At 29.0% G+C, this 23,658-nt stretch overlaps 1 protein-coding gene across 1 annotated transcript; it reads left to right on the top strand.

The window, feature by feature from the left end:
- The first annotated feature begins 15,182 nt into the window (after positions 1-15,182).
- On the top strand, positions 15,183-19,508 carry LOC109806278 (uncharacterized). Its single transcript, XM_083076558.1, has 2 exons — positions 15,183-18,519; positions 19,055-19,508. The coding sequence occupies exon 1, from the start codon at positions 16,873-16,875 to the stop codon at positions 18,505-18,507; it is 1,635 nt and encodes a 544-aa protein (XP_082932684.1). The 5' UTR covers positions 15,183-16,872; the 3' UTR covers positions 18,508-18,519; positions 19,055-19,508.
- The last annotated feature ends 4,150 nt before the right edge of the window (positions 19,509-23,658 follow it).

Raw genomic sequence — 23,658 nt, forward strand, 5'->3', positions numbered from 1 at the left:
ACTGCAGCAGCAACATCAGCCAGTGATGATGAAATAACACTCTTATGTAATCAAGGAGAGTGTTGTCATATTGCAGAACCAGATGAGGAATGGATTATCGACTCGGCTGCCTCATACCATTGTGTTCCCAAGAGGGAATACTTTACCACCTACAGAAAAGGAGATTTTGGCCACGTGAACATGGGGAACAAAAGTACTTCACAAATAGTGGGAATTGGTGACATCCACTTACAAACTGGTGTTGGGTGCACATTAATACTAAAAGATGTGCGGCATATTCCAGATATACGTTTGAACCTGATTTCTGTGAATGTGCTGGACAAGGAAGGATATGAACATTCCATGAAAGGTGGCAGATGGAAACTCACCAAGGGAAGCTTGGTGGTAGCAAAAGGGAAGTTATGTTGCACGTTTTACAAGACATATGTAAAGGTGTGTAAAGGACAACTAAATGCAGTGGAAAATGATGCTTCACCTAATTTATGGCACAGACGACTGGCGCACATAAGTGAGAAAGGATTACAACTTTTGGCCAAGCAGTCCCTTATTCCTCAAGCCAAAGGAGATTTTTTGAACCCTTGTGATTATTGCGTATTCGGTAAGCATCATAGAGTATCATTCAAAAAGAGCTCCAATCGGAAAAAGAATAAGTTGGAGCTAGTACATTCTGATGTATGTGGTCCCATGGAGGTAGAATCACTTGGTGGCAATAAATACTTTGTCACATTTATTGATGATGCTTCACGAAAGACATGGGTATACCTGCTACAAGCAAAAAGTCAGGTATTCCAATGTTTTCAGCAGTTTCATGCCATGGTAGAAAGGGAAACAGGAAAACAGTTGAAGTGTATCCGAACAGATAATGGTGGAGAATACATCTCAAAGGAGTTTAAAGATTATTGCTCCAAGTATGGTATTCGTCACGAGAAAACTGTTCCTGGCACACCTCAACACAATGGCATTGCAGAACGGATGAATCGTACAATTGTGGAGAAGGTACGATGTATGCTCAGAATGGCTAAACTACCAAAGCCATTTTGGGGAGAAGCTGTACAGACTGCTGTCTATCTCATCAACAGATTACCATCAGTACCATTGGGTTTTGATATTCCAGAGAGAGTTTGGGCAGGAAAAGAAGTAAGTTACTCTCATCTGAAAGTCTTTGGCTGCAAAGCATTTATGCACGTGCCAAAGGAACAAAGATCAAAGTTGGATGATAAAGCCATTCCTTGTGTTTTTGTTGGATACGGAAATGAGGAATTTGGTTACAAGCTATGGGATCCAGAAAGGAAGAGAATTGTCAGAAGCAGAGACGTAATATTCCATGAGCACGAGACGATAGAAGATCTAAAAGGTGGGGAAGCTGCAAAACCTATGGAAGATGGTGTTAATCCAACATCTCATGTTCCATCAGAATGTGCCACTGATGGAAGACAAACCCAAGAACCAGAACATGAGACAGAAGAGCCAGTTTTTGGGGATGAAGAAAGCGTAGATGAAGAAGTTGTTGTACCTGATACAGAGGCTAATGAGCAGGGGGAGCCATCCTATACCTCTGGGCAAGTAGAACCACAAATAAGAAGATCTACCAGAGAACGCCAACCATCTACAAAGTACCCCAGTTCTGAATACATCCTCATTGCTGATGAGGGAGAGCCTGAAAGCTTCCAAGAAGTGCAGTCTCATAAAGACAAAGGCTGCTGGGTGAAGGCAATGCAAGAGGAGATGGATTCTTTAAAAAGGAACAATACATATGAATTAGTACAGCTGCCAAAAGGAAGAAGAGTACTCAAAAATAAATGGGTATTCAAACTAAAGAAAGACGGTGATAAGCTAGTCAGACATAAAGCGAGACTCGTGGTAAAGGGTTTCAGCCAAAAGCAAGGTATTGACTTTGAAGAAATCTTTTCTCCAGTTGTTAAAATGTGTTCTATCAGAGTCATACTAGGACTAGTAGCAAGCATGGATCTGGAGTTGGAGCAGCTTGATGTAAAGACAGCATTTTTGCATGGTGATTTAGATGAAGAGATCTATATGGAGCAACCTGAAGGCTTTGAGGTCAAAGGAAAAGAGGATATGGTTTGCAAGTTAAAAAAGAGCTTGTATGGATTAAAACAAGCTCCACGACAATGGTATAAGAAGTTTGACTCATTCATAAAGAGTCAAGGTTTCAAAAGAACAGATGCAGATCCTTGTGTGTATATCAACAGATATCCAAATGGTAAATTCCTTATCCTTCTCCTATATGTGGATGATATGCTAATTGTAGGCCAAGATGTTCAAATGATCAAAAATCTGAAAGTAGAATTGTCAAAGGCATTTGACATGAAGGACATGGGCGCAGCAAAGCATATCTTAGGAATGGACATCATCAGAGATAGGAAAGCAGGAAAATTGTGGTTATCACAAGAAAGATATATTGAACGGGTTCTAGAGAGGTTCAATATGAAAAATGCTAAGCCTGTTATTACACCACTTGTTGGGCATTTCAAACTCAGCAAGAAATCATGTCCAACAATAAGGGAGAAAATGTCAACAATTCCATACTCTTCAGCAGTCGGAAGCTTAATGTACGCTATGGTGTGTACAAGACCAGATATCGCTCATGCTGTTGGCGTCGTGAGTAGATATTTATCAAATCCCGGGAAGACACATTGGGAAGCAGTAAAATGGATCTTGAGATACTTGAGAGGAACATCCAAACTGTGTTTAAGATTTGGAGGAGCCAAACCAATTCTTGAAGGCTATACAGATGCAGATATGGCTGGAGACCTTGATGATAGAAAATCCACTTCAGGATATATATTTACTTTTTCAGGGGGAGCTATATCATGGCAATCTAAGTTGCAAAAATGCATTTCCTTATCCACAACTGAAGCAGAATATGTTGCGGCTACTGAAGCTGGAAAGGAGATGTTGTGGATGAAGAAATTTCTTCAAGAACTAGGGTTGAAGCAAGAGGAATACATAGTTTATTGCGATAGTCAAAGTGCTTTAGACTTGAGCAAGAATACTATGTACCACTCTCGGACTAAACATATTGATGTAAGGTATCACTGGATCAGATTGGCCATTGAAAAGCAGTTATTCCAGTTAAAGAAGATTCATACAGATAGAAATGCTGCTGATATGCTAACAAAGAATGTGACCAGAGAAAAGCTCAGACGATGTATCGAGCTTGTCGGGATGACTGTGGCTGGAGGGGGAGATTTGTAGAAGAATCCAGCCACCAAAACCAGCCAAACAACTTTCGGTGCTGGTGAAAAAAAATCAAAAGGGAAAATTACGATTTTGCCCCTAAGCTTTAGGATATTTACGAGATTGTCCTTGGAGCTTCAACTATAAATAGGCCTCCCCATTTCACTTGTAAATCAACTCAGAAATTACTCAAAAACACAAGTTTCCTCTTGTAGAGTGAGTGTTTGTTGAGTGAAGAGTTCTGTATTCCCACAATTTGTGGAAGGTGGTAATAAAATATTTTCGGAGTTGGTCCCGTGGATGTAGCCCTAGTGTAAGGGTGAACCACGTAAAATTCTTGTGTTGTCTACTTTCTTTTCTTTCTTTGTCTATCATCATCTAGCTAGTTTTATTTATTTGTTGCCGCCTATATGGCTGGATCCGCCTAAATGGCTGGTTTTATTAACATGTTTCTGCTTTCTTACCTAACATTTTGGATAATAACCAAAAATAAAATCGTGAAGACTCAGATTCAAAGCAGACTTGTGTGCAATATTCTTATAAAAATAACCCTCATAAAATATCTTCTCAGACAAATACCATAAAATAACTCATCCCTTATGAGTATATCCTGTCAAATAAATTGAGCTTGCTCAAGGACCCAATCCACAACACCACTATTTTGAAGTTTCTACTCAATATATGATCGGCAGGGAACATTATTTACTTATTTAAATATTTTATACAAAACATATACTTTCTTTGTAATGATATATAACATAGATAAAATCAATTTATACAAAAAAAAAAAAGTTATCCTTTATGCGATAATGGACTAAAACACCCCCTAATCATCTTTAAATTTTATAAACACCGGTGTCAATTAAGAAATGTCCATCCGATTAGATTTTTATCAAGTACTCATGAACAGGGATGAAAAAAAAAACTTAAATGAGCTGAACTACTTGTAAATTAAACTGAAGTGAACTGTACTCATAAAAAAATAAATTAAATTAGATTGAATTATAAAAATTAAATTATTTTTTGTAAAATTAGAATAGTAAAAATGTTTTGTTTCGATGAATTAATTTGATGACTTGATAACTTGTGCTTCAAAAAATATGTAAAAGAAAATGTGCTAATTTAGTTGCACTTAGCAAGCCAACTACATTGGATTGGACACTAATTTCTATGCTTGAAGATTGTTGGGTCAATTTGATTTGATATTTTCATATATTTTTAAAATTTTAAATAAAAATAGAAAATAAATAAAATGGGATGAATTTAACCTGTTTTCATTGACCAATGAGTCAAAACAGGTTCAATTCAAAACATCAATATAATTTAGTTTAGTTTGAATTTTTAAAATGTAATTTAATTTATTTTAGTGAAACAGAAAAAAAAAATTTAATTCGTTTAGATTATTGCTCAATTCAGATAAACTTTTTTTTAGTTCAATGGAACTTTTATAAATTTAATTTAATTTTTATTTTATCTTATCTCTTATCGTGAAATATTAGGTGTTTATATAATCACAAAATCTTATCTGTTATTGACTCATTCATTATATATATATATATATATATATATATATATATATATATATATATATATATATATTATAAAATATTAATAAAATATAAAAAGTATTGAGTTATTTATTAAACCCATATAACAATTTTTTATAGAACTATTATCATAGAAGTGGGTTTTTTAAATTATAAAAATTTAAATATAAGAAGTATATAATTACGATACTTATTTAAAAACTTCAAAAATAAAAAGTATGAAATTGTTGGAGTATAGATAGTACATTGCCATAAATGTAACTGAGGTAAAAGTAAAAAGTATAGATGTGTGTTTAGATTATAATTAGAAAATTAATTTCAGTTCAATTTATTTTTTAAATTTTAAGTTTAATTTAAATTGAGTTTAATTTAATTTAATTTAATTTAATTTTTAATATTTTTATTCTAAAATTACTTTTATTAAAATAGAAACTTATTTGGATAATAGTAATTAAAATTATTTAACAAGTGTACATCCGTTTAAATATCTAAACCATAAATCAAACATAGCAGTATTTGTTTATATACGTCAGCCATATCATTTTCCAAGGAGAAAACTACTGATGAAGTTTTTTGTATAAAAAAATAAATAATTAGCTTTTTTTACTAGATAGATCCTTATAAATATAAAATGATATCTTGGAGTATGAATCGACGTTGAAATCAGAAAGACTTCTCTTGAGATGAGGAGATGAAGATAAGGAGTAAGGACCGAAACTAATAAGCAGTATGCATAAGCCACCGGCGCAGCAAAAAATATGAACAACCTATGGGCCTTATGTTATTGAATAATATGTATATTCCACAAAACTTATTGTATTACAACCATCTTCCTTGGGTTGTATGGGATTCCTAACCCCCTTGCACAGTATAGAATAGAATCAGATAGCTCAGGTTGCAAAGAATCTTCTCTCTTTTCCCACTGACCATCAAGGAAAACAAAAACACCTAACCAAAACAACTAAAAAGGGATTCTATAATATACATATATATATTAGTGACCTGAAAAATTAAAATAAAATTTTAAAAAATTATAGAATTAAAAAAATAATTTTAAATTTAAAAAACAATCGAAGTTATACATGGCATAGCATATGATCAACCCAAGTTCTAATTTGTGATGGTTACAGGGGGCATGTTGGAAATGATGAAAACATTCTTGTTTGGAAGGATTCTTGGCTTCACGAAGCAGGCAACCCTCAGATATAATCCAGTCCTAATCAAAACTATCATAACATGAAGGTTAGCCAACTGATGGATCATAACCAATCAAGCCGGAATAAGGAGTTAATATCAAGTATCTTCAACAACAAAGATACAGAAGCCATCCTGAACATTCCAATCACAGATACAATTGTTGAGGACATACATATATATATTGAATCTAAGTAAGGACAGGATATATACTTGGTGAAATCTACTTAATTCCATATCACCGAATGCATGACTAAGAATGATGAACTTCACGAGCTTCGCCCCTGGAGCAATATCTGAAATACATTTACGGAACACTTACATGTACATAATAGTGACTAACAAAATCTTTATTTCATTAACAAAAGTCAAATTCACGTATTTGTGGGATGTGAACATGTTTTCTACTGATTAAATCAACCTTAATTTTGATCGTGATATACATTTTTATGATTTATTGAAGTAGTGCAAATCATGTAAATTAATAGGATCTAAGCTATAAGGTAGTGGATCATACTGATTTTATCTACCTCTTATAAAAGGTTCAACGGATTAAACTTCGAAAAGAAGTTCAGTGGAGTCTTAGCAAAGCATGATAATTGAGAGTGCACTAATCAACCAAAAATTACATTTTACTTTATATAATTTTAGCATACAAAATATTATTAAAATCCATCTTATATATTAAATGCAAATAATTGTCATTAGTTTTAAAATTATTTTTAACGAGGTTATTTTTTGATGTATTTACTCAATGAGATAATTTTAAAGATTTTTTAACTTTGTTTTATCTATTTCAATCTATATTTATAATATTTTTTTAAAATTTAAATATTAATAATCTTAAAATAAATTATCAATAATTAATAATTAAATATAATATAATTAATATATTCAATATAATATTTATATATATAATTTATTAATAAATTTTAGTTACATAAAATGAATATTAACATGAGAGATGCACAAATTAAAATACTACTAATAAATAATAGTTTTTGTCAAAAAAAAAAGTGATTAGTATACATCTTTTCTTTTAAAATTAAATAAAATATTAAATATAATTAAAATATATATTCTAAAATGAATATTAATTACAAATTTTATATTGAAACGCTAGTTCAATATGATAATTAATGGCTTAAATGTGTTTTTTTTTATTAAAGAAAATTTATTTTGATCTCTTAAATTTAAAATTGTTATTTTTAATTTCTATAATTTTAAAAATATTATTTTAGTCTTTTAAGTCACTAATAACATATTTGAAAGTGGCAGATTAAAATAGTTATGCAGCATTAGTTAGATTTAATATAATATCTCTTAGATTGAAAGTTCATATCTCTTAGATCATATATACAAAATTTTATATTAACCCAAGATTATTTGATACTTGATTCTCATAAAACAAAATTGACGTAATATATTCATTTTAAAATATACTAAAATATGAATACATTGTTTACCTTCAAGTTGTGGTTCAAATTTAACAAAATTTGACATATATGATCTAAGATATATGAACTTTCAATCCAACGGTTAGATTTTTAAAATTCACATTTAATATAAAGTTATTGAGCAGTGTAACACTTAGTAAAAGTTACACCGGTGTCGTTTGAACCCTCCTCTTATTTTAATTATTAATATAAATATAAAATATATTTATATATTCAAAACTAATTATTTATTATAAATTTAATTATAATACTATATATATAATTAAAAATGTATTTTTTTATTGCAAATTTAATTATACTTATATAAATAAATAATTAACTTGAGTATTGCACAAACTGAAATGTTATGTGCAAATAAAAAAAATGTTTAAAATCAAAATTCAATTATAAATAGTTCTTTTGTAAGAGCATTATTATTTCACTTACAAAAATTAGCATTTTAGTTTGTAAAGTACACAAAATAATTATTGTATGTATGAATTCTGATACTCCATTCCAAAGTCAATAATACGAGCATAAATGGGAAATAACTATGTAGTTGGCCCAATAAAAGATCATTTATACAGTTGTTTCTACATCCTGAAGTCAACCTACACGAGATCATTAAATAAAGACACGAAAGAGAAAAAAATCATTATTCTAAATGGTTTAAAATTTGATTGTAAGTGTTAGGATTAATTAATGGTCCCCTAAGACAAACACTACTGATGTAATTATGACTCGCTATGTAAATATTATGGACACGAATAAATGATATAATTTTAACCTTCAACTAAGATAAGGAAAAAATATTGTCTTTATTTATAAAAGATAACAACTAGTTGTCATGGAATTGATAGAAAGCCAGGTGGCGAATGCTATGGAGATAGTGGTGGATACTCCTTTGGTGGAAACATTTGGAATGCATTATGATATTTATATCATAGCTTAAACCGTTTTTTCACTTTCTAACTTCATAAGAAATTTCTAGTTTTTTTTTTATTCTTTTGAAATATTAAGGTAACTTTAAATATTCAACTAGAAGGTTAGATTAAGAACTTATGCCAAAATGTAGGCCATCTTTGGTTTTTTATTAATGAAACACAAGCAATTTTCTCTAAGGTTAAGATACTATGATGTTACTACTTCTAAAAATAAAATAAAAGAGACCACTTTTGGAGCATCTGGGTTTTTTCTTCTTATTCTAATTTTCCTTGTTTTATAGTTAATAGTTTTTTCAAACAATAACCTAAGTTATTTTTTTTGGCATTGCTAATGTTAGTTAATGAGTTATACATGTGAGTCCAATATACATAATTGGTGTCTATTGTAATGTCACTCAACTTATATTTATTTCTTTATTATTTTTCTTAGATGATTATTGGTGAGTTTGATGACATTTAATATGTTTTTAAAGCTAAAAAAATAAGTTTTCCTTGAATCACATTGTAGACTTTTAAATTTGTTGGAGAAAAGTCAAATGTTAGACCTTAAATCGACAAATGATCATTTCAATCGATTTTATAAATGTATTGAAAACTCTTTTAGTAAAAATATTGATACGAGTGTGAGAGATGATTTATACTTTTAAATTTTCTTGAAACCTAAATGTATGCTATAAGAAGGTGTTTTCTACGGTGAAGAACTACTTCAAGTGATTCATGTGTGAACCATAAAAAAATATTTTTTATTTGTTTTTTAGTTTTTAAAAAAATAATAAAATAGTGACGTTTATACCCTTATGCGTTCTCCACATCTTCGTTTTCATTATTATTCTCAAACTATTCCTTTTTCTCTTCCTCGACAACCATCACCCAGACACCCATTCTCCTTGGTACGCATAATCTCTCCAGTCTATCTTTACCAAAATCCTAATCTTCATCACTGTCGAGGAAAAAGAGATAAAGTGTCATCCCTTCCTTGAGTCGTTGGCTCGTAGTACTGTAATTATCCTTGTCAGATCGGACTTTGCTACTCCATGGTGCTTATGTGCATAAAAAGAGATTTCAAATCTTTTTGACTTTTGATACTTTTGCTTTGAAGATGAAACCTTGCGGTGAAAAGGGATTTCAAATCCACAGCACAAGATTGTAACAAAACAAAATTATTAGTCTAAAACATTCTTTTTTCATCTGAATCTTTAACAGATGATTATGGAATATGATGAGAACTCTTACAGAAATTGCAATTCAAGTTCGATCAAAAAGATGGTGACAATGGTATTTTGAATAAGGATTAAAATAGACATTTAATTTAATAAATTAATTTAAATATTAAATAAAAGTTGATAAGTCAAATTTGTTTATTTAAATTTTTATCAATCTAACGATATTTAATCAATAGTTTACTATATACTAATGAATCATTTTCGTAAAACACAAAATGACGATTCATGATAAAATCCACCTTATAAGAAAGTTTTCAATTTTTCATATGATCACAAACTTATTATTCATAAATGAGGTAGCACACCCATTTTAGTTATCATATGAGTTGATTTAGAATTCAAGCTACTTGATGCTACCTTCTTGACTATAAAAAATAGTGATACTATCATCCTGACTATCTAAATATAGTGATTGGTGAGACACATGCATCTACCAATTGGCTTTCTCTCAATCTTATTTTTATTAAAAAAGTAAATTATTATATTAATATATATTATACTAATATATACTAAGTACAAGTGCTATATACGCATATATGAAAAAATTTATACTACCATCTTAATTCCAAAAACAAAAATTCCTACTAGATAGGATCTTAATATATATTTTATAATTGTCCAAGTGCTATATATATGGAAAAAAAATTATACTACCATCTTAATTCCAACAACAAAAAATCCTACTAGATAGAATCTTAATATATATTTTATAATTAAGAATATTCTCTTGGTCACTCTATATTGTATTAAACTCATTATAAATCCAAATCAAACCCTCACTCTTAAGTCACCACACAATAGAAAAAATAAATAAATAAATGAACATCTCACTACATGACCAACATGTGTATATTATATTCTGCAACACTTCTCCTCCCATCAAAATTTCCACCCCTAAATGTACATTTGTTTATTGTATTCACACACAAATAATCATACAAATACAACACACAATAGTAAATAGTTATCCACACAAATTTTCATACCTTATTATTATATGTCAATTCTCATGTAACTTCATGTTGTCAAAAATGTTGTATTGCTAACACTAACAAAACGATGTTTATGTTTATCCAACTATTACACATGTTCTAAATGTCAACCATCACTTTAAACTTAAGGTACAAATGAGAAATGAGAACATGATTCTATCTCCCTTTAATAGAATGGACATATTTATTCCTATTATTTAAGTTGAATCCCCCTACTAGTTAGGTTAACCTTTATCGGTAATAATCCAACATCAACCTCCTACAAAAATGATGGTTTTCATGACAACTTGAATCTCCATGTTGTTATAAATATATTAATCTCTTGTGAATAATTGTTATATTTCATATGAATGTACAATTGCTTATATCACTCCATATTGTTCTCTCAATTTCATGATAACTAATTATTGTTATATTTCATAGATAAGGCCCCCACACTTTTCCCTCTCCCACCATCATTGTTATTGAGGGCTAAAATCATATAATTTATTTTTATACATAATACTATTTGCATAGGAGTGATATAACTTTTAGCCATCTTATGCAATTGAGTCATAACTACATCCATGAAGTTTGAAACAGAGGGCTTATTAACTCCCATACTTGTAACCAATTAACTCATATATAAAATGCGAACTATTATTTTATGCGAGAGTATACTTTTAGGAATTTTTCTTTGACGAGATAATTTTTTATATTCTTTTAAATTTATATTTAATTTAATTTTTATTTATCATAATTTTTTATACATTATCTTTCTGAGAATGAACCATAAAAATAGGTTCAACAACATTGTCATAAGATGATATATAATCATCTATTTGATCTTCACTTGATTCATCTCAACTTTGAAATGAAAAGTGAAACATGATAGTTTTTATCGTCCTCATCATCTTCGTCTTCTTCTCTTGACATATTTGCCAAACATTGAATTTGCTCATTAACTAGGCAAAGCACTAGATTTTGTAATGAAGTTGAAGATGTACCTTCGACGCTAATTTTGAAGCATAATTTCATTATTAACATAATTGTTTGGTTATGAAACATGTTTATCATGCATTGAATGTCATCATCATTGCTCAATTTCATGGTTTCATATTTATTTCTAGTTAAAAAATTAATATTTACAAATAATATGACTTGATCATCTTTAAGACAAAATTTGTTACAAATATTTTTTTTTCAAAACCTCCAAAGATACGTTTATTATACTATTTTCTTTGGATCATTAAATATAACACCTTCTAGACCTTCAAATATTTTGATATAAATAAAAGCTACAATTTAATCCATAATATCCTAATAATGTATCTACAAAATAAAAAGAACAACAGTAAAAAAATTAAAATTATCAACAATAATTAATTTTAAAAAAATTATGACACTCTTACCACTCAAATTTAGAAATAAACACACACACCTTAGTGTGGTGGAAAACATATATAAAGAAGTAAGACAACGTCAATTAGAAGAAAAAAAAATCCCTTACTTAAAGACAACGTGAATAAATAAATAAAAATTCCCATTAATGGGACACAACAACAACTCTCCTTTAATAAATTTTTTTTAAAGAAGTCCTACATTAGGAGATAATGACACCTAAAATAAATAAATAAATAAATAAATAAATAAGTTCCTCTATTTGAGGATTTCGACAAAATAAATAAAAGCAAGTACTCCATTGAGGGATAACAGCATCAATTAAAAAAAATCTCCCATTTGACGACAACAACACTAAAAGAACAAAAAATAAATAAAAAAAGTTAGTCCTCTATTGGGAGATAATGACACAAATTATTATAAAAAAATATATTGATCCTCCACTTAGGGGTAGCAATACTTGTTTTAATTTAGTTAGAATAAGTGTCGTTGAAGTTGTGTGTAAAATCACTATTAGTGCACGAAGCTCGACTTTACCAGTAAGGCACCATGTGTTAATTTCTAGCCTTTTTTTTTATAAAAAATATGTGGGTTGAGATGACATTGTGTTAACCAACGACACCTACGTTGACCACCCCAAAGTGAGAAAAAGTTTCAAAACAGTCCAATTTCTATAATAAGTTTTCATATTGACCCTTGTTGGGTAAAAAAGCCCTAATATAGTTGTAGGTGTCATTAGAAATAATCACTTGACCATGTGATAAATACAAAAGTAATTAACAAATATCACATATATAATAAAATAAAATTTTTAATTTTATGGTAATGAAAAACAAATAAAGTTTTTTGCAAAAGACCAAAAACATATTTAAGACTTTTAGTTATTACTCTGGTGTGAAGGATAACCACTAGAAACTAGTTGTTATCTAAGCCCATCACATTTTGAGAGTATTTTTTGCCTTATTCCAAACCCTTAACACCTTTGCATATGATGTCGTATTGAAGGTGGGAATTAGTTACTTCTAATCACGATCCTATAAAATGTGCACTATCTTTACTATTTATAATGAATCCATAAATTACATTTATAATTGTTCTCAAACCTATTTGTGAAAATCATGGCATTGTCTAGTACTAACTATATGCTCGGTTGAAAGTTGAATTGAGATGGTAGATAACTCTTCAAGCTTGAGGAGTGGAGTACAAAGAGCATGTGCACTCGACCTATTCAGTCGAAAATAGAATTGTAGGATACAAAGCCTTTCAGGCTCAAGGATAAAAGTGTGAAGAGTTTACACATTTGATCTGATTGGTTGAAAGTTAAGTTGAAACAATACACAGTTCCCTAGACTTAAGGAATAAAGAACGAAGAATCTATATACTTAGCCTATTTGATTAAAAATAGAGTTGTACAATGTAATTATATATAATAAACACTTAACTTGTGTATTGTAAGGCTAAAATACAACTTTGAATGTAAAGTGATATGACAATGATAATATATATATATATATATATATATATATATATATATATATATATATATATATATTTAGTCATTTGTTATTTTTTATTTTGAGAGTTGGAGAGAAAAATGTAAATTATAATTTTTATGAGTTTAAATATTACTCTAGTTGTTACTCTATTTGGGAAAGAAAAAAAAATTCCTTTTTTGGTGTGTTTAGTTAATGACCTCACGTAGTTTGACTTTGCGATGTAGAAACAACCACAAGAACAATCTTGTCGGGGGTAACTCCAAGTATATCTATTTGTTCTCTTATCATTGTTTTATTTATTCAAATGTTTTAAATTCAAATTTAATATTTAATTAACTTGTTAAAATTATTTTATTCTGCTTGATTTTCCACGTATTGTTATGTTGAGTTTTGTTCTTATCTTTATTGTTGTTTTTGTTTTCTTCTCAGAACTACTAACCAATCTCCATGGAATGTAACTTTTTCATTAAACTCATAACAATGAAAGTAAATGTAACGCTCGTAGATTTGACAATATTCTAAGTATCTTTTCCATTGATAACACTTTGTCATCTTCCATTTTTCTTGACCAAACTCCACTTAAATTATTGGAGTAATTTCAACTTAATGATAATTTTTTATTTAATAGTCTCATGACATGACCACAACAGCCACACGCACATATAACGTATAATGTGTAAACCCTCATATTTTACCTTGTTTTAGTGTCTTTTTAGTCATCATTTTTCTACAATGAATTTTATAAGATCAACCTTTATATACAAATTCCAGCAAATTAGCCTTATTTAAAAATTACGAATATTGGTCTCATCTTTGACATAATTAAAGTTACAGCCATTAAGACACTATGTAATAAACTAAGTTTGAAGTTGGCAAACATACCCAAACTAAAGTGTACTTGAATTGTACAATAGGAGAAACAAATCATGTAGTTTAAATTTGAACTATGAGATAGTGGTCAAACATCCTTACCTTCCTCCTATAACTTTCATGCTATTAGCCTTAGGATCAATTTTCACCATATAATTTGTTAATGCTTCTCATCTCCACTATTGATTTTCAAAGAGATTCTAATTAATCTCTTGTGACCTAATAACCAACATTTTTATCAGCAACAAGCTTGATCATCAATGCAATGTGTTAAACGATCGGAAGTCCCTCTCATGTTCAAGTGAACATGAACTTAAAGTCTATTTCTTATCTTCTTATTCAATTTGTAAACTTTTTTTCCTCTATATTCATCCTTTTCTTCTATTTTTTTTTAGTTTAAAGGGAATTTAGTTAAGGACAACGTGCATCCTCCACCATAGATAGAAGGATCTCTAGTTGATAAAATCTTACATTTCTTAAGATAAAGAAAATGAAAATGAGTTTTTTTAGTTACATTATCATTATCCCCGCATGAAATCCCTACTAATAAACAATGAAATCGTGAACTTTACCCTCTCATATTTTTTGCCTCACTGTAAAAGATCTATTTCCAAAGAAAACAAGCTCGTCAACAAGTAGATAGATTTAATTATACTGATAATTTAGGATTTTCACAGTTTTTTATTTTCATTTTTAAAGAAAATAAAAATAAGTACGAAAATATATTTATTTTTAATTTTAGAAAATATTTTTAAAAGAAATCTAAAATTGAAAATGAAAAAAAAATGTCATTTTTACTATTTTTTTACACTTTTGAAAACGCAGTGACATGTAAGGGTAATTATTAAAAAAAATTTATGAACTTGCTTCTAAACTTGTAGTCACACACATAATTTAATAGACTTAAAAAAATTTTATCCATGTGATTCAATCAATTTATCTTATATTTTTTTTTTGTGTATAGAAAAGTTGTTTGATGTTTGCATATGTATTATATATTAATATTATAATACTTATTATACATAATTATCCTATAGAATTTTAATTACATATGTTATTTATATTATTTAATAATTTTTATTAAATATTATTTATTAAATATAATTAAGATTTAATATGATTAAGTTTTGGTTGATATATTTCAAGACAAGTATTAATTATATATATTGTTTATAAAGATAATATATATATATACATATATATATATATATTATTTTAATATATAATTACTACTTGTTAGATAATAAATTATTCATTTGATAAAAAAATATAATAAATATTTGCACGTTTTTAGAGTAAAATCCAACTATTATAAAAAGAAAGGATTAAAATGAGAATAAATATAAGATAGAGTAAAAAAAGTAAAATATTTACAAAATAAAATATTATTCTAATTAGAGAGCAATTTTGATTGAAAATTTTATAAAAAAAAATCTTTCATAAAGTTATATTGAAAATAATCAAACCAAACATGTTTTCTAAATTTTAAAACTAGAAAATAAAAATTATTTTCTAAAAATAAAAATAGAAAATTAAAATAAAAAATGTTTTCTAAAATCAAACACACATAAATTGGGACTTTATTTGAAAAGCCTTTTTTCCAAAGAAAAATCCAAACAAGGTTTTGAGTAGAGATGACAAAAATACCCGCACCCGCGGGTATCTGTCGATAAAATCCGCTATGGATAATAAATAGATAGACTAATTAGGTGCCCGCAGATAATGGAGATGAATAAATTTTTACCCGTTTATAAATAGGGCAGGAGCGGATATGCTAATATCCATACCCGCGGGGTACCCGTTTAATAATATTTTTAAAATATCCTAATTATTCTTGTACCATATAACCATAAAACTACACTCTCTCATTTTTTTTCTTACAAAAGTGAGGTTGATGAAGTTACCAACATGTATTAAACATGTTATAGAATTATGTTGGATGTAATTTGATTAATTTTCTAGTTTTGATTGAACCAATAAAATTTATATATTTTAAGTTGTTTACTTTCATATAAAATTAAGAGATTGAATTATTGTAACTTTGTGATGAGACTTTAACTTACTTGTGAAATTGATATATTTTAAGTTATTAATTATCTTGTATTTTTATTATTATTTTAACAAAATTAACGTTAAATACAAGTTCAAAATTAATATTAAATTTTTATTTTTAATATTTTGATAATATTAAATATAAATTTAAAATTATTTATAATATAATTTTTTAATTTTTAAAAAAATTTATAAATATTTATAAATATCCATAGATATTAAAAAAAATTTCATAGAGTGAATATGTGATGAATTTTCATCCGGCACGATAAGGATGAGTTTAAATTACCCGCTAGCATCGAGTCATTGTCATACCTATATTAACCCAACACAACAATTCCTTTTTTTCCTTCTAAAATCATTCAGCGCGGTCGGAACCCTTAAACCATACTTATTTTTGGAGAACAATGTCATTACAAAGATTCAGGTTTTCTCCCTTTCTCTCTATCTCTCTCTTTCCAAAGTTTCTTCTAATTACAGCAAAATTTCTTATTTTGTTTTTGTACTTACTTTTTGGTGCAGTAACAGATTTGAGTAGCAATGTCTTTGTTAATATTAAGATCCAGGTTTTTACCCTTTATCTCTATTTTTCGAAGGTTTCTTCCTTCTTATCAAAATGCAAACCTCCATTCCCAATCTCAGCCTCTTAATCACGACAATGCCGTTGCCTCATTCAATCGCATGCTCGATATGCATCCTTCCCCGCCCATCTTCCATTTTGGCCACATTTTAGGATCCCTTGTCAAGATGAAGCATTACCCAACTGCTATTTCCCTCTCTAAACAATTGGAATTCAAAGCAATTACACCAGACCTTGTTACATTGAGCATCCTCATCAATTGCTTCTGCCACCTCGGTCACATCAATTTTGCCTTTTCTGTGTTTGCCAAAATTCTCAAAATGGGATATAAGCCAGATGCAATAACCCTCACAACACTCATCAAAGGTTTATGTTTTTGTGGTCAGCTTAGGAAAGCACTGCACTTTCATGATGACGCTTTAGCTCAAGGATTTCAGTTGAACCATGTTAGTTATGGGACTTTGATCAATGGTCTTTGTAAATCAGGAGAAACAAAGGCTGCCATACAGTTGCTCAAAAGGATTGAAGGGCATTCAATTAAACCTAATGTGGTAATGTACAGCACAATCATCGACAGCTTATGCAAAAATAAACTTGTTGCTGATGCCTGTAATTTGTATTCTGAAATGCTTGTCAAAAAGATTTCTCCGAATGTTGTCACTTTCAGTAGTTTAATGTATGGCTTTTGTGTTATGGGTCATTTCAAAGAAGCAATTACATTGTTAAATGGAATGAAATTGAAAAACATCAACCCAGATATTGTTACCTTCAACATATTGGTTGATGCGTCATGTAAGGAAGGAAACATAAAAGAAGCTAAAATTTTGATAGCTGCAATGGTAAAAACAGATGTGGAACCTGATGTTATTACTTATAATACATTAATGGACGGATATCGCACAGTTAATGAAGTGAAAAAAGCAAAGCATGTATTCAACTCTATGTCCCAAATAGGAGTGGCACATGATGTTTATAGCTATAATATCATGATTGATGGATTATGTAAGAAGAAAATGATAGATGAAGCCATCAATCTTTTTGAAGACATGCAACGCAAAAATATGATTCCTGGTACAATAACTTATAATTCACTTATTGATGGTTTGTGCAAATCGGGAAGGATAACTGATGTTTGGAATCTTGTTAATGAGATGCATGATAGAGGTCAACCAGCCAATATAATTACCTACAATTCCTTATTGGATGCTTTATGCAAAAATGGTCATCTAGACAGAGCAATTGCATTATTCAAGAAAATGAATAGTCGTAGAATTCAGCCAGATAAGTATACATACACAATACTTATTGACGGACTGTGCAAAGGTGGAAGACTTGAGAAAGCGCAAGAAGTTTTTCGGTATCTTTTGATTAAGGGCCATCATCTGAATGTCTGGACATATAATGTTATGATCAATGGACTCTGTAAAGTGGGGTTGTTTGATGAAGCATTAGCCTTGCGGTCAAAAATGGAAGAGAAAGGTTGCATCCCTGATGCTATAACTTTTGAAATAATTATTTCTGCTCTATTTGAAAAAGATGAGAACGATAAGGCTGAGAAACTGCTCCGAGAAATGATTGCTAGAGGCTTATTGTAAGAGTTAAACTTGGTGAGAAATGATTGCTAGAGGCTTATTGTAAGAGTTAAACTCGGTGAGATGCTTTCTTGTTACTAATAAATAACTCATTGAAAGCAAAAAGTAGTCAATCATTCATTCTCTTTATTTGTATTTACTATCCCTAACCTACTTTCAATTGTTTATATATGCATTTGTGTTCCAATGAATCAGCTTCTTTAATCTACTGATGGTCATTATGTTAAGTATTTTCAATCCAATTTTGACTGATCTGTGTTCCATCTGAGGTTTAGGGTGAAATTTTTCAGTCAGTTTAGTTTCGTCTCTTATTTTACTAGGATATTTTTCTATCATTCTGTTGTGTTTTACATTTTTCTCAATGAAATTGTTAAAGCTTTTTAAAGGACGGATTTTTTTTTTTTTTTGCACACTCTACCACTGATAGGATAAAAACTAAAACTGTATTATTTTGACAATATCTTATAGAACTACCATTACATTCCTCACAGGGTAGTTAATTTGTCCATGTTAACAATGTGGGGTAAATAATTTATTTCTGTTTATGCAGGAGATAGTTGGATTCTAAGGAGCAGCTGCACTAAGGCAATATCTATAGTAGATGCGGATAGGTTAATTAGCAAAAATCACTAGTGTTTGTTCTTGTCAATAAAAGCCAGTAGCCTAACATTGAAGATTTGATGGTTAGATTTTGCATATATTCAATAACCAGTAGATTTTTTTCATCTAACAATCAAAATGATTGTATTGAATTTCAGTAAATTTTCCATTTTGCAAGTGATTTTTCATTTCAATTACCATGGAATGCATCATGCCAATTTGTGCTTTAAGCTACCTGGCTTTGTGAATTTGGAGGAAAGGGCTATGATTGAACTACTTGTTGGAGACAAGCTTGTTGTGGCCATGCAAATATCAATCTAGACAGAAACCAGAAGGCTGTGCTTCACTCTGTTCTTCTGTGTGGGGAGTGCTTATGACTTATTAGCTCTTTGGTTTTTGTTATTTTCCTGGTTTGTGTAAGCTACCTTTGTTGTTAGGCAATGAAAGGTGCTGATTGCATTGTCAAAAAACCCATGGTCTAGGGTCATGAGTCTGCTGGAATTGTAGATGGCATAACATTCAAGTTAAATCTCTTAAGTAGGGATAGGGTGGCTCTTGAGCCTGGATTCAGTTGTCAAATATTCAATTTTTGCAAAGATGGCTGCTAGAATCTCTGTCACCTGATGGAATCTTTTGGTTTTGCTGCCTCTACATTAAACTACAGTTATCTTGCCAGTAAGGTAAAGTTTTTTTTAACTGAAGAGCCATTCTTTTTATACTGTTAAATGTTGCCCGAAGATATCTTATTTGTAAAATGAAGTGCATAAATAATGCTGTATATACACTTAGGTTTCATATACACAAACCCTTATTTCTAGCCGTGGTATATACAAGTATACAGTTGAAAAGGCCTTCATTTCTAGAATTACAGTCAGTAGGTTTAATAAACATTGAGTTCAGTATTGTGTCAAATTAATATATTATAGTAATGCTTGGCCAACATAAGTCATGCCAGTGTAGATGTTAGCAACACAACCTATGAGTCCAGACCCAAAAGAGAAACTAAGCGGTCCATGAAATTGCAAGACTACATATCTAATATCATGAGGAGTATCAAATAGGATAATAGCTATATAATTTCTGCATTTGTGTTGTTTTATTGCATTTTGTTATTATATTCCTCTGTTACTACACTTTATATTCTTTTTTGTTACAGCATTTTGTGGAAAGCCACATATTGACTCATTGTACTGGTTATATAGTACCAATGATTGGGAATGAATGGACCGAAAAGATAATCAATCCTTAGCCTATTCTAGAATAGTTTTAGATATTTGTTAGACCATAGCAGTACCTTATCAATTGGTCTGACCTGGGCCTGCCATCCCTCCAGCCGTTTATTTCATGCTCGTGCAGGAACCCTTTTTGTAGCGTAGCTGGCTTCTTCATGTAAACATTGCAAGATACAAATTTAAAATCAAGGCTTTAACGCAAAATATGCTTATTGTTGCTCACAGTTACTTGCATAAAGTTGGATAAATCTTGTATTGCTGCAAAAGCTATAGAGATTGTGGAGACACATCAAAGTACAAGTGGCCAGAATATTATGATATGAAGATATTTGATTCATTGGAAAGCAAATATTGACTATGACTGTCATTTGCAAGGTACCTCGTGGTGAAATTGATGCTTTTTGCTGACCCGGGTAACACAGACTTCTTGGTAAGTGATCACTTAAGAGGATTCTGAACTGGTGAATGCCTAGTTCTATGTCTAACCTCTTACGATTAATTGACATATTTTACCACAATGATTTTCTCACGGTTAGTTCCCAAGTTTTCATTTTTAAATTTGTCCCCGTGGATAACAATTAGACTTGACTTAAGCCTTCTTGATTGTTTCGCCTATCAAACAAAACAATATCGGTCTCCATGTGTAAGGATTTTGATTCATATTTCCCCTTGAAATGGATGTTCAATTTCAAAGAACTTATATAGTCTTTATAAATTAATTCGAGATGGTGTACTTGAGGTTGTGCACTGTGGAACCAAAGATCAAGTAGCTGATTTGATGACAAAACAACTCAAACCGGAAGCTTTTCAAAAACTGTGAGATCACCTAAGTGTATGTTTCAAACCAATATTAATATAATTTTTGAATTAATTATTATTAAAGTCAATAAATAAATGATTGTTTAGAATTGATCACGGTGTAAAACTTTTTTACTTTAGGGTTTAGTCTTTTTTCTCAAAGTTTTATCCTTGTGCACAGGACCAAATATAAAAATATTGGTTTTAAATTTTTTAAGTAATAGTCTTGTAAAATGAGTAAGAAAGAAATGGAAGATAATGGTTGCACCCCTAATGCTATAACTTTTGAAATAATTATTTCTCCTCTGTTTAAAAATATGAGAATGATAAGGTAGAGAAGCTTCTTTATGAAATGATTAGTAGAGACATGTTATAAGAGTAACACCACGTGGGATACTTTCAAATTACTAATAAATAACTTGTCCATAGCAAAATGTAATCAACTTCATGACCCTATTATAAACTATCCCTAACCTGTTTTCATTTGTTTCTTTATGTATAAACTACCCAACTTCCTTTATCTTTATCTGCATGGTCTTTAAATTTGACAATGTTGTTCAAAAATACCATGAGATTCCTCGAGGGATCTTTTAATTTTCCAACGTTAAGAGAAACATGGGACTATGCTTATTATCACCTCCATTCTTCTTTAATACTCATTTAAGATCGTTTATATGCAAATAAAAAAATGTAATAATTTCTTTTAATTTTATAAGATATATTTGATATTTTTTATTATACTCTCTTTCTTTTTTATTTTCTAATAAATACATATTAATTGTTATTTTTATTTTTGATATTTCAATGACATCAAATATAAATTAAAATTATTTGTAATAATTTTTTTAATTTCTTAAAAAATTTATAAATATCCATGGATATTCATGAGTATTCAAGAAATTCATAGACATCCGCTTAATAGATAACCGCGCGGATATGGGATAAGTATGAGACCAAATTTCATCTAGCGGGACAGGGGCAGGTCTACTATTACCCACTCTCACGGGATCCCATTGCCATTCCTAGTTTTGAGCTTCCAACTCTTGTAATTGTAACATTTCTAACTGTGAAACCTTGTAGCTAATTAAAAATACCTTTTTTTTTAACTTTATATAATTTCATTTATTTTATCTTTTAATTTTTATAATTTAAAATAGAACTTTTAAATTTCTATATTTATTTTTTTAATTATTTTAGTCTTTATAATTTAAGATAAATATTTTTAATTTTTATACTTATAATTTTTAATTTTTTAGTCTCTATTATGATTTTTTTAATATTCTCTTTTTTATGTTGACATAATAAAAATATAAATTTAACTTTTTTTGTTTAATGTCAAAATTATTTGTTTAATTTAAATTAAATTTTTCAATATTTTCGTATCTCTTTTGTACATTCATGTGTAATATCATTATTAAAATATTTTTTGTTATCTTGTAACGTCATTATTGAGATATATTTTTTTACCTTCTCAAAATTAAATGTCTAGTATTTTAATACAAAATAGTTAATGTTATAAAAAAATAATAATAAAGACTAAAAAAATACAAATATAGAGATAAAAATATCTATGTTAAACTATAAGACAAAAAATGATGAGTATAAAAATTAAAAAAATTATTTTAAATTATAAACACTAAAAAGTAAAGCGAGTAAAACTACAAATAATTAAAAAAAATATGTTTTAACCATTAAAAAAAACATGTTTTCTTGTGTGTATTTTTTTTTTATTTTTTTATTTCGTTTGCGAAATTTGATATACTTCAAATCTGAGTTTGGTTTCCAATTCTTAAATACACAGGAAATGTAATCTCCATTTATAGACACACCTACTGGCCACCTACTTCGTATTGTGTAGACAGACTATATTAACCTTCCTTCAAATATGTGAATTGTCACCCAAGTGATAAGCTAATAATTTTTTTAACAAATTAATTCTAATTGAATAGTAGTTACTAAACTTATGTAGCATAAGATGCATCTTTATCTATATGTTATTTTCTATATTATTAAAAAAGAGATTATCTTATTTGTTTACATATTTTTTTTATATTTTATTTTTATAACTACCTCTTAAATTATATTTTTTAAACTACTCTTTCTCTTCACTATTTTTTTTAGAAATTATGCTCACAACTAGATTAATTTAAAAATCTATCATTAATACTATTTTTTTTAAATTATAAAAATACCCTTTTACATTAGTTTTATCATTAAAGACAATATGCTTTAAACTACTCTTTCGCTTCAGCATTTTTAAAAAATTATGCTTACAACTAGATTAATTTTAAAAAAAATATTATTAATTACTATTTTTTTTTAAATTATACAAAGTACCTTTTTATATTAGTTTTATTAATAAAGATAATATGCTTTTTTCATATATAGATTCAATCTTTTATTTTTTTAAAATAATTACTTAAAATCACTTTTAAAATTGTATAATTATTGACCATTTATATATATTTAAATCTAATTATTTTATCATTTATTTTTATTTTTTAAACAAAATTCTCATCAGTAG

The sequence above is a fragment of the Cajanus cajan genome, chromosome 6 (assembly GCF_000230855.2).
Source record: "Cajanus cajan strain Asha chromosome 6, NIPB_CcT2T_4, whole genome shotgun sequence".
NCBI lineage: Eukaryota > Viridiplantae > Streptophyta > Magnoliopsida > Fabales > Fabaceae > Cajanus > Cajanus cajan.

Excerpts from the sequence above, each read along its gene's own strand:
- LOC109806278 (XM_083076558.1), top strand. The coding sequence starts at position 16,873 with ATGTCTTTGTTAATATTAAGATCCAGGTTTTTACCCTTTATCTCTATT.